The sequence below is a fragment of the Dendropsophus ebraccatus genome, chromosome 8 (assembly GCF_027789765.1).
Source record: "Dendropsophus ebraccatus isolate aDenEbr1 chromosome 8, aDenEbr1.pat, whole genome shotgun sequence".
Lineage (NCBI taxonomy): Eukaryota > Metazoa > Chordata > Amphibia > Anura > Hylidae > Dendropsophus > Dendropsophus ebraccatus.
Window position 1 is genome coordinate 91,200,237 of NC_091461.1, and position 15,020 is coordinate 91,215,256.

General features: G+C 44.2%; 1 protein-coding gene across 3 annotated transcripts; it reads left to right on the top strand.

Annotated features, from left to right (window-relative positions):
• The first annotated feature begins 8,376 nt into the window (after window positions 1–8,376).
• Window positions 8,377–13,894, top strand: LOC138799592 (oocyte zinc finger protein XlCOF8.4-like). 3 transcript variants are annotated; one of them, XM_069981011.1, is made up of 5 exons: window positions 8,377–8,464; window positions 9,193–9,340; window positions 9,434–9,619; window positions 11,122–11,245; window positions 11,570–13,894. In XM_069981011.1, the coding sequence occupies exons 2-5, from the start codon at window positions 9,257–9,259 to the stop codon at window positions 12,607–12,609; spliced, it is 1,434 nt and encodes a 477-aa protein (XP_069837112.1). In that variant the 5' UTR covers window positions 8,377–8,464; window positions 9,193–9,256; the 3' UTR covers window positions 12,610–13,894. The 3 variants fall into 3 exon arrangements, with proteins under 3 accessions (XP_069837112.1, XP_069837113.1, XP_069837114.1); XM_069981012.1 differs by lacking the exon at window positions 8,377–8,464 and adding an exon at window positions 8,467–8,550; XM_069981013.1 differs by lacking the exon at window positions 8,377–8,464 and adding an exon at window positions 8,518–8,538.
• The last annotated feature ends 1,126 nt before the right edge of the window (window positions 13,895–15,020 follow it).

Below are 15,020 nucleotides of genomic sequence, written 5' to 3' on the forward strand. Positions count from 1 at the left end.
GCCCCTCCACCCCGGGTGCTCGTAAAAGCTGGATCCACTCCTGGAAACTGGGAGAGGTTTTCCAGGGCTGAATCCAGCTTTTCTCGGCACCCGGAGTGGAGTGGCAGGGAGATCAGATTCGCAATGTAGATTCGCTCATCTCTACCTGAGACCGTCACCGACCACAAGACAGAGCAGCGAGAAATGTGCAGTAGCGTGCTTTATTTCCCTGCCATCAAAAAATCGCAGATCGTTCCGTGTAAACAGCTGTTCACCGATTTAACCTATGTGCGAGATAGGCTTAAGCGATCGCAAAACGATTTTTCCCTATTTGCCCTATGACAGCACCCCTGGAGAGCGTCCTTCCCTCTTCCCAAGAGACAGGAAACAGCCGCCAAGGATGATTGCTTTAAAAGGGGCAGGACCGACCCCAAACTCCAGTTCTGTCTCCTGTCTTCTAGGAAGAGCATGGGAGAGTGAGACCTCCCAGGAAGGCCCAGAATGCTGAGAAAGGTGAGGACAGACAAAGCCCTGATTATAGTCGTTGCACCCTTTTGGCCCAGAAGGGTATGGTTTACTTGGCTGAGGAAGCTCTCAATAGCCAGGCCTTGGGTTCTTCCGGACAACCCGGATCTCCTATCCCAGGGCCCAGTTCTACATCCCACATTGCAGCATCTACATCTGACGGCCTGGCTATTGAGAGGCAGCTAATGATAGATAGGGGTCTGTCCTCATCAGTTATTGACACTCTCTTAGCTAGTAGGAAGAAGGTTACTTCACTAATTTATTTAAGAACTTGGAAAGTGTTTTGTAGATTTATGGGCTCTCCTGTTAAGGTCCTTGATCCACCTGACATACCAAGGGTATTAGAATTAAAGGGTTTAGAGTTGGGGTTAAGCACTAGTACCCTTAAGGTCCAAACTTCAGCCCTCAGTGCTCTGTTTCATTTCTGTATTGCAGACCACCCATGGATCAAGAGATTCATAAAAGCATCAGGCAGACTTAGACCCACAGTAAGATCTACTATCCCTCCATGGTATCTAAATATTGTCTTGTCAGCCCTGACTCTTTCAGAGAAGATTCTATCGCTCAAACTTGCTTTTTTGTTAGCTATCACTACAGCCAGGAGGGTGGGAAGATTTCAGCCCTGTCCATTAACCAACCTTACATGACTGTACTGGAAAATAGAATCGTTTTATCTCCTGATCCAGCTTTTTTGCCTAAAGTAGTGATCCCAACAAGTGATTTTACCTTCCTTCTGTCCTGAACCTAAAAATGAAGGGGAGGTTAGATTCCACAATCTAGATGTGAGATGTTGTCTTTTATTCTACTTAGAAAAGACTAGGTAATGGAGGAAATCTCAAAGGTTACTAGTTCTTATTCAGGGAAAGAATAGGGGTCAAGCGGCCTCCTCTAGATCAGTCGCTAGATGGATTAAAGATACCATTAGCTTAGCTCACTCCTCATCAGGATTATCTCCTCCAGTTGGGTTTGGTGCACATTCAACCAGAGCAGTCTCAACATCTTGGGCGAAAAGGGCAGCAGCATCTATATCTCAGATCTGTAGAGCAGCCACTTGGAGCTCACCACACACCTTCTTTAACCCCTTAAGGTCAAAGCCTATTTTCGTTTTTGCGCTTTTGCTTATTCCATTTTAAGTTTAAAAGTCCATAGCGCTTGCATTTTTTCACCTAGAGACGTATATGAGCGCTTATTTTTTGCGAAACCAATTGTACTTTGCAATGACAGGCATTATTTTTCCATAACATATGCTGCGAAACCGGAAAAAAATCATTTGCGCTGTCAAATTGAAAAAAAAACTAATTTGTTTTGATTTCGGGGAGTTTTGCATTTACGCCGTCCGTCCTATGGTAAAACTGACTTGTTATGCATGTTCCTCAAGTCGTTACGATTACTATGATATATAACATGTATAACTTATATTGTATCGGATGGCCTGTAAAAAATTCAAACCATTGTTAACAAATATACGTTCCTTAAAATCGCTCCATTCCCAGGCTTATAGCGCTTTTATCCTTTGGTCTATGGGGCTGTGTGAGGTGTCATTTTTTGCGCCATGATGAGTTCTTTCTATCGGTACCTTGATTGCGCATATACGACTTTTTGATCGTTTTTTATTAAATTTTTTCTGGATTTGATGCGACCAAAAATGCGCAATTTAGCACTTTGGAATTTTTTTTGCGCTGACGCCGTTTACCGTGCGAGATCAGGAATGTGATTAATAGTTCGGTCGATTACGCGCGCGGCGATACTAAATATGTTTATTTATTTATTTATTAATTTATATTTATAAAATGGGAAAAGGGGGGTGATTTGGACTTTTATTAGGGGAGGGGATTTTTTTATTAATAAAAACACTTTTTTACTTTTTTTTTTTTTACTGTAACTAGAAGTCCCCCTGGGGGACTTGTATATAGACAGCACTGATCTCTCATAGAGATCAATGCTGTGTATATACACAGCAAAGATCGATTAGATCGGTCATAGATTACTATGGCCTGCTGCAGGCCATAGCAATCTATTGCCGAGCCGGGATCAGCGTCATTCCGACGCTGAGGCCCGGCACGGGCAGAAGAACGGATCTCCCCCCCGCGATCGCATCTAGACACCAGGGACGTGAGGTCTGAAGCCTCTAAGTGAAGCTGTCAGGTTTGACAGCTGCACTTAGAGGCTTAATTAGCCGGCGCGGCAACGGGACCCGCGCCGGCTAATAGAGGCCCTGCCCGGCTGCACGTGTCAGCCGGGATCAGCGCCGCTCTGAACACCCCGAGCGGCACCATGACGTATCAGATACGTCATGGGTCGCTAAGGGGTTAAGCACTATAGACTTCAGCTTCCAGGGTCAGAGGACCTTTCTTTTGGTAGAAAGGTACTTCATGCAGTAGTCCCTCCCTAATAAAAAGCCTATTCTAGTCTCCAGGGGTGCTGTCATAGGGCGAATAGGGAAAACGTTAATTACTCACCGATAATTGTTTTTCTGTGAGTCCATGACAGCACCCCTCATAATACCCACCCACACAACAACAACAAAAAAAAACATATACAAATACATATTTTGATAAAAATAACTAGTAATTGTAAAGAAGTAGGGAAAAATGAAGATAAATTTGAACCTTAGCTTCTTTTCTTTTTGCCCGGATTGGGGCATATAAGATTTTTTTCTCCGTCGAGGGGAAAAATTTTTCTCTGCTGGAGAGCAGAGCTCTGTTTTCTTCTAGACTCCTTGAAACTTGCTGTGAACTGGAGTTTGGGGTCGGTCCTGCCCCTTTTAAAGCATTCATCCTTGGCAGCTGTTTCCTGTCTCTTGGGAAGGATGCTCTCCAGGGGTGCTGTCATAGGGCGAATAGGGAAAAATTGTTTTGCGATCGCTTGAGCCTATCTCGCACATAGGTTAAATCGGTGAACGGCTGTTTATGCAGAATGATCTGCGATTTTTTTTGCGAACGATGATTAAAGAACGTAAGATCAAAATGGTGCTGTCATGGGCTCACAGAAAAACAATTACCGATGAGTAATTAATGTTTTTCCGTACGACATATAGTTCCGTCTAAACGCTGATCGTTGTTTTAAAAAATTACTTCGAAAGCGTTCATCGTACGATCGAGCGAATTATCGCTACGTGTAAACCCAGCATTATACTACTCAATCTGTCATTACATAGATCTCATGCGTTTCACACTGGCAGCTAACCCCTGAAAACATATGCTTATTACCGCCTAACCAGGCATAGGGTGTTTCATGCTAACTAGTCACAGCTGAGGGAAAAAGACAGAAGGGCCGTCCACTTATAGGCATTAGCATACGTCGTGGGAAGGAATAAAATTATGTTTTTGGTGATGTGTTTACTGTGCACTCTGCCACAAATATGCTTATCCTATCTACATTTGCGGACCCACAGATGCATCCACAGTAAACTGGCGCGCCATTCATTCTACAGCTCGCATTTGCGGCATGAGTCTCCTATTCTAAATGAATGGGTCTGTGCTAATGTGGAAGGATACGGGTAGACAAATCCTGTTCAGGATGCCCCCTCAAATCGACCATACAGTTCTTTGATGCTTCTCTTTGCATGGCTGGTCCTAGGGTCTGTATGTCTGCTGGAGCTGGTATTCAGGGGGAAAAAAACTACTTTTATTCTTGTGGCAGGGTGTCAATAAGGCGGGGCCTAGAGCATCCGTGCCCTAGGTGTGTTAATGATGGACCATAGACCAAAGACAAAGTAGTCGGCACTGCATACAGTCCTATCAGCAAGAGTGCAGCGGCATAGGTGGGCAAAGAGCTGATCACATTAGCGGTGCTCAGTCCTCATAGCCAAGACATCACGTAAAGCCAAAGCGAAGGAGAAGTAGCTGGCGGCACTCAACCGCAGCTCGTGGGAACGCCAGCACCTACACTCGGGTACCTAATTGTAGGCGCTGGCGTCCCCGCAAGCTGTGGTTTTACCTTTACACGATGTGAGAAATAAAGAATCACATCTGAATTGGTGAGTGCCGTCTGCTACTACTTCTTCACATCTGCTGTTAATGCTGCAGTCCAGAAGCTAGACAACAGATACTCAAGGTCCTGCCTCATTGACACCCTTCTGCTGAAATAGTAGTTGTTTTTATCCCAAATTCTGCCTTCAGCAGACATACAGACCCTGTGATCAGCACTAAAGAACACCACCAGCAGTTTGTGGGGATTTGCCTTAAAGGGGTAGTGCGGCGCTAAGAAATTATTCACAAACTAACACACATTACAAAGTTATACAACTTTGTAATGTATGTTATGTATGTGAATCGCCCCCTTCCCCGTGTTTCCCCCCACCCACACCAGACCCGGAAGTGTAGTGTACCATACATACCTGACGCGCAATTGCCAATGTACTTTGATAACGTCAGGGATCTGACGAAACTAGTCAGGAGGAACGGCATGGCATTTTTAGACTAGGTGTTGTTAGCCTACAAACTCTGCTGACATCTAATAGACTGAGCTTAGAATCGTACGGAGATAGAAGCCAGGGCTAGTCACCAAGGGACGATCGAGCACAGTATTCAGGACAGTGGTCCTACTAGTGCTCACCACGCATGGTACGATCGCACCCGAACCTGGTGCTAGCATACTGAGCAATACCTACTGTACGTACGAACGGTACATACAAGCGCGACACGAGTCTCATTGCTGCGGTGATACCGCAGAGACCCTGCGCACTGGTTAAGACCGTTCACTCACACACTAAGACATACCGGACAGAACGCCGGATAATCAATGTGAGTGCAGTGTGGTGTATCACCAATAATCACTATAGCGGTGTTACCGCAATACACCAACTGCGCACAACTTGCAATCCTGAGTAGAGTTTGGACATGTGTCAGCCGATCTACAATACAAGGATAACGACTGCAAGTATAACAGCTCAGTCTTATTAGCCCTATGTGATACTTTTGAGGAAGAAAGCAGCTATACACCTATTTTATTTGAGCACTGTAATATATGTCACACACCTGGTGATTTATCTTAAGTTATTCTAATAAAAGTTACGTTTTAACTATTGGGGAAACACAGGTATTCTGCCACAGGCAATATCCACTACCTTGATCAATACCTCCCAATAGGTAGGGATCACCACCCCTGAAGATTACGTTGTTGACAGAAGATCGGGGACGGGGGACGACGCGCGTCAGGTATGTATGGTACACTACACTTCCGGGTCTGGTGTGGGTGGGGGGAAACACGGGGAAGGGGGAGATTCACATACATAACATACATTACAAAGTTGTATAACTTTGTAATAAGTGTTATTTTGTGAATAATTTCTTAGTGCCGCACTACCCCTTTAACCCCTTAGCGACCCATGACGTATCTGATACGTCATGGTGCCGCTCGGGGTGTTCACCGCTCTGAACGGCGCTGATCCCGGCTGACACGTGCAGCCGGGCAGTGCCTCTATTAGCCGGCGCGGGTCCCGTTGCCGCGCCGGCTAATTAAGCCTCTAAGTGCAGCTGTCAAACCTGACAGCTGCACTTAGAGGCTTTGTACACACTATCCCTGGTGTCTAGTGGCTCGGATCTCCCCCCCGCGATGCGATCGCGGGGGGGAGATCCGTTCTTCTGCCCGTGCCGGGCCTCAGCGTCGGAATGACGCTGATCCCGGCTCGGCAATAGATTGCTATGGCCTGCAGCAGGCCATAGTAATCTATGACCGATCTAATCGATCTTTGCTGTGTATATACACAGCATTGATCTCTATGAGAGATCAGTGCTGTCTATATACAAGTCCCCCAGGGGGGCTTCTAGTTACAGTAAAAAAAAAAGTAAAAAAGTGTTTTTATTAATAAAAAATCCCCTCCCCTAATAAAAGTCCAAATCACCCCCCTTTTCCCATTTTATAAATATAAATTAATAAATAAATAAACATATTTAGTATCGCCGCGCGTAATCGCCCGAACTATTAATTAATCACATTCCTGATCTCGCACGGTAAACGGCGTCTGCGCAAAAAAATTCCAAAGTGCAAAATTTCGCATTTTTGGTCGCATCAAATCCAGAAAAAATGTAATAAAAAACGATCAAAAAGTCGTATATGCGCAATCAAGGTACCGATAGAAAGAACGCATCATGGCGCAAAAAATGACACCTGACACAGCCCCATAGACCAAAGGATAAAAGCGCTATAAGCCTGGGAATGGAGCGATTTTAAGGAACGTATATTTGTTAACAATGGTTTGAATTTTTTACAGGCCATCAGATACAATATAAGTTATACATGTTATATATCATAGTAATCGTAACGACTTGAGGAACATGCATAACAAGTCAGTTTTACCATAGGACGAACGGCGTAAATGCAAAACTCCCCGAAATCAAAACAAATTCTTTTTTTTTTCAATTTGACAGCGCAAATGATTTTTTTCCGGTTTCACAGCATATGTTATGGCAAAACAATGCCTGTCATTACAAAGTACAATTGGTTTCGCAAAAAATAAGCACTCATATACGTCTCTAGGTGAAAAAATGCAAGCGCTATGGACTTTTAAACTTAAAATGGAATAAGCAAAAGCGCAAAAACGAAAATAGGCTTTGACCTTAAGGGGTTAAAGTGACTGTACCACCAGGCCCAGGCTGAAGCACTGGAGGCAGGCCGACCCACCCCCAGTGGGAAACCCCCGCCCCTCCATGACGTGACTCCATTAGAATTAATGGAACCCTATCATAGAAGGGAGGGGGTTTCCTCCCACTACGGGTGGGTCGGCCCGCCTCCAGTGCTTCAGCCTGGGCCTGGTGGTACAGTCACTTTAAAGCAGCAGTGGCATAGAAAAACTGGTGATAACTGTCAGTCACTGCTCGCTCCACTTCTCTCTGCAGTGCCTACATTGCTCCTGATACAGCCTGCTTCCCCAGTTACAATGTCAGGCTCTGTTCACATAGAGCAAAACTGTCGGAATCCCACCAGCCTCCCTATCATAATGACATGTCCATTATTCAGTGTGGAGAGAGGAGGCAGCCAAGCCTCCCACCGACTGCCAGTTTTGCTCCGTGTGAACAGAGCCTAATGCTAATATGCACTAGAATAGACATTAGGCGAAGCTGTGTATCACTAATGCTGCATGTGTTAATTTTTTTTTTATATTTTATTTAATAAAGTTATATTACTTAATAAAAGAAATGTAAAAAATAATTTTATTTCTCCAGAATACCCCTTTAAAAACATCTACATGTAAAAAACCTATCATCTCACAGGATGATGTGAGTATAATATTGTATATGGTGCTTGTTCGTTGTGTGCGCAAAAGATCAGCGCCAACCATAACGCTTAGGTTCAGATTAGGATTAAACCTAACAGCACAAAATTAAAGGGCTGTGGGCATTTATACTTTTTGATATAATGCTGGGACTGCATACAAAATAACCCATACTCACCCATAGTGCTCCCCCACTGCACGCGTCAGCTGCCCCCTCTGGGACGGACTCCTAGCCAGTAACAGCCTGCTCAGCCAATCACTGACTGAAGCGGGAAGCTGAGGCGAACAGTGATTGGCTGAGGGGCTGTCAGTGTCAGGAGGAGTGGTGGCGGCTCGCTTCAGCAGGGAACCCGGTGGGAGTGTTGTAGATTAGAATATTATATTTTTTATTATTTTTTCTACAGCCCCATTGTAAAAAAAAAACATAAATGGCGGGAGTAGCCCTTTAAGCCGTGCCTGACCACGAACTCTGAGCAGCTGTGTCAGGCTAGAGAGCGGGCCTGGGGTTACACTGCTAGGATGGTCCATCCGTAGCCTCATACTAACACCATAGCTTAGGCTTGGTGCTGAGGCAGCGCGCATAACGCCATACAAACTGCGAAAGGAAGAACCGGCAGCAAGTACACACCGGAAGTCCTCTCCATACACGCCCTTCTCAGGATGACGTCATCAGAAGCGCGACTCCTCTCCGGAAGTAACTGGTGTTCCACTCGATCGCTGACTTCACAGTCCGACCCTGAGGAGGTGAGACGGTGCGGGGTCAGGTGGCGGCCCCTGGCTGTGTATTACCCCGCAGTATGGCGGCCTGTGGAGCTGGTGTAATGTATATGGTACTGAGTCTTCAGACAGGACACACAGAGCCTTCCTGCTATATAAGTCTATGGCGCCCAGAACTACCTCAAGACAGTGATCCATAATGTGTGACTCTACAGTTACTGCAGTACTACAACTCTCATCAGCATAAGCAAACAAGCATTCATTGTATACCAAAGTCTGTTGTTGCTTATGGAGCTGTTATCTAGTGCCTGTGTGCATGGTTATATTGTAGGTGGCTTATTGTGCTCTATTCCTGTCATTTACCTCTTATTACAGGACCATGTAACTTTATTTCCAGGGGTGGGGAAAAAAAAGTCATACTCGCCTAACCTTTCCGCCAGCTCCCGGCCTGTCATCATCTATTCACAGCTTCTTCCTACTCCCAGTCTCTGCAAGTACTGCCTGCTCAGCTAGTTACTGGCAGTAGAAGCATCTTTTAGTGGGGAGTTCTTGCTGAGACTGGTCTCCACACCATCAGGAAAAAGCGTAGACGATCAGGGATAGATGACGTCAGGCTGCAACCTGCAAGGAATCCGGGGGGCGGGGAGTATTAATTTTTATTTTTACATCATCTCAAGTCATAAATACTGAATCTGAACTCTATAAAACATGTTTTGGGATTTCACTGTTAACGTTATTAAACTTAAACCTAATAGGGGACCTGTATCTAAAGTCCTGTGTAACTGGATCATACACTACAAAGGCTGTCAACCTGACTGAATGGGGATGGACACGGACAGAAGTCACATGACTGAAAGCCTATTAAAGCTTACCTTGGAGATCATATACCTGCTAACTGGGGAGGTGAGAGATACATAACATTTCCTGTACCTCCTTATTAAACATGGACATGATTATTTCATATGACATAACTCTTATGTTTATAAAAATATTTAGGACTATGGACCAATGAAGAAGTCTAGAAAGCATGTGACATCTAGAAGTCGACCAGGCATGTCAGGGGGATGGAGAGGGACCCAGAGCCCCACTAGGGAATCTCCACCTCACTCACTGGCGCAGGAAGGAAACGATGAGAAGATCCTAGAACTCGCCAACAAGATCATTTATCTGCTAACCGGAAAGGTGAGGGAAGCTGCATTCTGTGGTTATACATTCATAGAGCAGTGTAGTGAGAAAGCATGAAACTGTGTACACTGCATTATGCCAGCACACCATAGTGGTGACACGTGATCAGAGTGGCATCTGCACACCAGCCCTTTATTTCTTCATTAGGATCTTGTATTTATATTTGCTCTTCACATTTGTGACTTATCTCCTTAGTCTGTGTTATGGGTGTTTGGAGCGCCTCTAGTATTTTTGCCACATAGTTGGTCCTACTTGGTTGGCTAGTAATTTGTGCAATGTCTCCCAACTGTGTTCTGTGTTTTTTATGGTATTTTATATCAATATGTAGCCGCTTGTTGTGTGGGATATATTGATTTTGCATGATATTAAAGGCGTATTCTGGTCAGGAAAAATTCATATTGAATCCCCCACCCCCCCAATAGACTAAGAGTTAGTTTCATACTTGCTTGTTATCTTTTCAGCCACCTTCCCCCAGTTCTGAGCCTGCTGCTTTGTGCTAAAGACACAAAAAGCTGTGCGTGAGCTGTCCACTCTGTCTCCGCTCTGAAACCCTGTCCCCTTTCTGAGATAGCTCATGTAAAACAGCGTTGCTGGCTGTCTGTCTCTGCACTCTGTAATACTAGGAGGGTTAAGCACAGTAAGATCACAAGCAAGTTCACCTCAGATGAATCCTCCTGTCATTACAGAGTGCAGAGCCAGATGGCCAGGGATGCTGTTTACATGAGCCGTTTCGGGAGGGAGGAATGGGAGATGGTGAGAACACCTCACACACAGTTTTTGTATCTTCAGAAGAAAGCAGCAGCTCAGAACTGGGGGATGGAGACTAATAGATAATAACAAGTATGGAACAAATTGTTAGTCAGGGGGACAATTCAACATTCATTTTACCTCAGGAGGATACCCCCTTAAAAGTAGAAAAGGGTCGTATGAGTATAGAGAATAATAAAAAAAGTCAAAGCTATCTTTGATTATATTCCAGTGTTAGTGCGCTAGTATACAGTGTTTATCAGTGCAGTAGATTAGTACTTCCCTGTATATAAAGGCCTGATTACACAGAGAAATTATCTGGCAAATCAAGCCGATATCTTCCTGAGTATTAGAACCAACAAGCAAGCAAACACTTGCTCATAGGCTGATCGATGTTTCTCAAAAAATAATCCTTCACTTGGCCACACATCTCTCTGTGTAATAAGACATGCATGCCTGATGGCTGATTTAAAGGAAAGAGCTGCACGAACATCACTGGCGATGTTTATGCAGCCCTGGCGGCGTGATTATCAAGCCTTCTAATAGGCCTTTAGACTCAATGTTTGGCTGGTCGCATAGTTTTTGGGAGAATAATAATTAGGGGGCGTGCGGCTGGAGATGACCAGTGAAGGGATCCCTATGCGTTTTTTCACGATTTAGCAGGACCAAATAAGTACATGTTGATGTCACAGATAAATAAATGGACATAAGAGTATACAGTGTCTCATCGATGATGACCATATCTTTGTCAGGTCTCCAAAAAGTTTGAAGATGAAAATAGCGATTCTTCAGTGGAGGAGTGGGAGTATTTAGAAGGATGCAAGAATGTCGACAACAAAGTGGGGATGGAGACTCATGAAAGCCACACTTCAGCAGGTAAGAGATTTCAGAAAGTATTATTAAGTATGTAAATCTGTAATGCTTATAAGATGGATATTTGCAGTAAGAAGACTTCTATTAACATTTTTGGTAAGAGGTTTTTCAGGAAAAGCAACTGGTAACATATTCTGTTTATTGGGGTGTCTAATCTGGCATTCTTGCAGATCAGCTGTTCAGTGCCCATAGTACTTCTAGAACAGGGCTGGAATCAGATGGCTCTGTTCCCTGTCTAGTAGCACAACCTGGTGAAAAGCTTTCATATGTGTGCCATGTGTTGCAGCACTTCTTACTACTTACCACAATGTATTTCTCTCCCAACAGATTTTTCTGATGATACGGAACAGTCGGGAGCGTCTCCCTCCCCCATTTCGTCACAGGATGACATAGAAACTGCAAAATACTCAACGGATGCCCCAGATATTGACAGTACAGAGAATGCTATGCAGACACCAGCTTCAGGTAAAGAAGCATGTCCTGCCAAGACTAAGATGTATGCCAGGACACAGCATAAACGATACTCGCCCCCTCTTGTTAAGGAGGAATCTGTCTCAGATGGTGGAGAAAGCGTCTCGAACACTGAACTCTGCTCACCCTCCAACCATTCACCATATATATGTTTTCATACTAAAGATGAATCCATGTTGGATAAAAATGACAATACCACAGAAATGTGCACAGACCCCCAACACTACGCGGACACTTATGCACCTAAAGATCAATATTCTTCTGTTAAAGAAGAACCGATCTCAGGTGATGAAGGAAAACTCATTGACGATCCATTACCAGCATGGATGTACGCTACAGGCGACAGCAAATTTAAGAAGAAAGATTCCATGTGCTTCATATGTGTAGAATGTGGCAAGAATTTTCCATACAAGTCGCATCTCCTTCGGCATCAGAAGATTCACACGGAGGAGAGGCCGTATTCTTGCCTTGAATGTGGCAAAAGCTTTAAGTTGAATTCCAATCTAATAAGTCACCAACGAATCCACAGCGGACAGAGGCCCTTCTCCTGCTGCGACTGCGGGAAATGTTTTATCAGCAAGTCCGAACTTGTTAAACATGAGAGAATTCACACAGGTGAGAAACCATACCCTTGTCTGGAATGTGGAAGAAGATTTTCACGAGTATCCAACCTTATTGACCACAACAAAATACACACTGGCGAGAAGCCGCATTGCTGTTCGGAATGTGGCAAGTGTTTCAGACGTCATTCCAACCTACTAAGTCACCATAAGACTCACTCAATGGGTAAAGTGTATACCTGCCCAGAGTGCTCGACATGTTTCATCACTAACTCCGAACTTATTAAACATCAGAAGACTCACTCACAGAACGAGGACACTGCGACTGTTCTGTGACTGGACTAGAAAAATCAGTATTCTGTTGTAGAATGCAAGCAATATAAAGGGTTAATCCACCAAGAGGCATTGTAACGTAGGTGAATTTTATTCCAGGTTCTGTTCTGTTTAATCTGTTTTTTGTCCTCCACATGCATTATATTATATTACGAGGAATGAAAACCAATCTCATTCTGAAGATGCTGAGGTTGACCCAACCCAACCTATCTCCCATACCATTTTCAGCGCATATATATCTAGACTTGTATGTGTTATTAAAGCGAATGTACCATCAGGTACATTTGCTTTAACATGACCCACAGATAGATCGGCGCTGTTGCCGCGGCCCATTTTTTGAATTGCGGCCCAGTTCCCATGTACCGCGCCATTCTATCCCCGGGTACCAGGCCGGGGCTGAAGCACTGGAGGTAGGCCCCCCCCCCCAGTGGGAGGAATTCCCCGCCCCTCTATGATGCAGCTCCATTGATTCTAATGGAGCCGTGTCATAGAGGGGAGGGGATTTTCTCTCACTGGGGACGGGCCGGCCCACCGCCAGTGCTTCAGCCCTGGCCCGGTACCTGTGGATAGAACGCCGCCGTACACAAGAACCAAAAAAATGGACCGCCACACCGGCTTCCCTTGCGCCACTGATCTATCCGTAGGTCGTGTTAAAGCGAATGTACCTGATGGTACATTTGCTTTAAAGCAAAACTCAGACCAAACTTATTGCTTAGTTTTCTAGTTTCCTTAAAAATATTCTACAGAGCAGAGGATTATGGTATTTATTACTTACCCAGCATCACCTAAAATCCATATGTAGTTGTAGCGCATTCACATGTTTCGTTGATGCAGACCGTGCATGCGATTCATGGACCTCCTGGCATCATAATGATACATGTTGCCGCAGCTGTTTAAATCTTCAAATTACTGTACTGAAAAAGCTGTGTCAGTACCGTGTAGTTTTGAACAATTGCAGTCTGTGAATTCGGTCTACGGAACATCTTCCGTGTTCGGACCTTATTGATGGAATATGTAAATGCGCCCTTAGTGTGGTCTACAGAATGAATATAGTGACCTTGTATAAAGCTTATTATGCTACTGATATTAATCCACCACATGTGGATGTGATGGTTATAACAGCAGCTTGAGACAACCTGGGTTCTTCATATGAAACAATAGACATAAATAGAAAACATAATGGCATGTGTGGACAGCATGGAACTGACAAAGGATTTAACTTCATAAAGGCAACAGAAGCATTATCTGTTAAAAAATGTGTGTCAAATAAAATATGTTCATAATTTTGTTACCTTCCTGATCCTCTGTTGCTGTCATTTCAGTAGTGAATGGTCCTTCCTGATCTCCACTTCCTGATACCACCTGAACCAGGGCTGTGGAGTCGTAAAGTCAGAGCTACTTTTGGCTATATGAGTTTTCATATAAATTTTATAAATATTCTTCATTAAGATAGTATGTTTTATTAATCTAGGGACACTATATATATATATATATATATATATATATATATATATATATATATATATATATATATATATATATATATATTATAAACACTTTCTCGTATACATTTAGTTACAGAGGGTTGAGTATTTCCTCCATATGGGTATGTGCACACTAAGGAATGTGGATGGATCACCCAACGCGGATTTCGTGCATGCGTGCATCTCCGCCGGTGTTATAGACTTTATTCTATGGTCAGGTAGATTTTTCTGCCCGCCCGAAGAATAAACAGGTTCATTCTTCAGGCGGACGTCAGCATCGGCCTGTGCATAAAATGGAGTCTATGGCACAGGCAGACATGCTAGCGTAGGCGAGCTGTGGAATCTGCATTGGGTGTTCCACTCGGATTCCTTAGTGTGCACATAATCAGTAATAAATCAGTAGTAAAGCACTGTTCCTATTCGATAAGGGTGGTCGGGAAAAGTTGGAGGTCACCATTTGGCAGTTTGTTTCTGAGCTGGAAGAGTCCATTGTGAGGTGGGAGTTCTGTGCTGTTCTCTTCCAGGATGCTGGATGATTGTATATGAGCAGCAGTGTAATATGAAGATATCTTCTGTAATATAGAAAAGGGAGGAGGAGGAGAAGCCATAAGTTGTGTAGCAGTAAACTTTGTCCTCAGTGTTGTTTTTTCTCTGGGATAAGTGTGTGCTATGGCTGCACCAGGCTCTGTGTGTTTGAGAGACAGAGGCAGAAATTAAAGGTGTATTCTGGGCTACAAGGAAAAATCCAGGGGCGAAGGTGGTATAATCATAATAAAGAAGTCTGATTTACTCGTCCCCATGCCCCCACAGTGCAGTGTTACAGCTCATGGTCCCCACGGGGGTCCCAATCCTGTGATGTCATGACTTCACTGAGAAATGCCCACTCAGCCAGACAATGAGTGAGGTGGGACACAGCTGCAGTCACTGACT

What these genes read in the sequence shown, in the direction of transcription:
- LOC138799592 (XM_069981011.1), top strand. Translation starts at nt 9,257, where the DNA reads ATGGGGATGGACACGGACAGAAGTCACATGACTGAAAGCCTATTAAAG. An exon ending in TATACCTGCTAACTGGGGAG is followed by an intron (nt 9,341 to 9,433) that starts GTGAGAGATACA and finishes AAAAATATTTAG; the next exon opens with GACTATGGACCAATGAAGAA. An exon ending in TTTATCTGCTAACCGGAAAG is followed by an intron (nt 9,620 to 11,121) that starts GTGAGGGAAGCT and finishes TATCTTTGTCAG; the next exon opens with GTCTCCAAAAAGTTTGAAGA.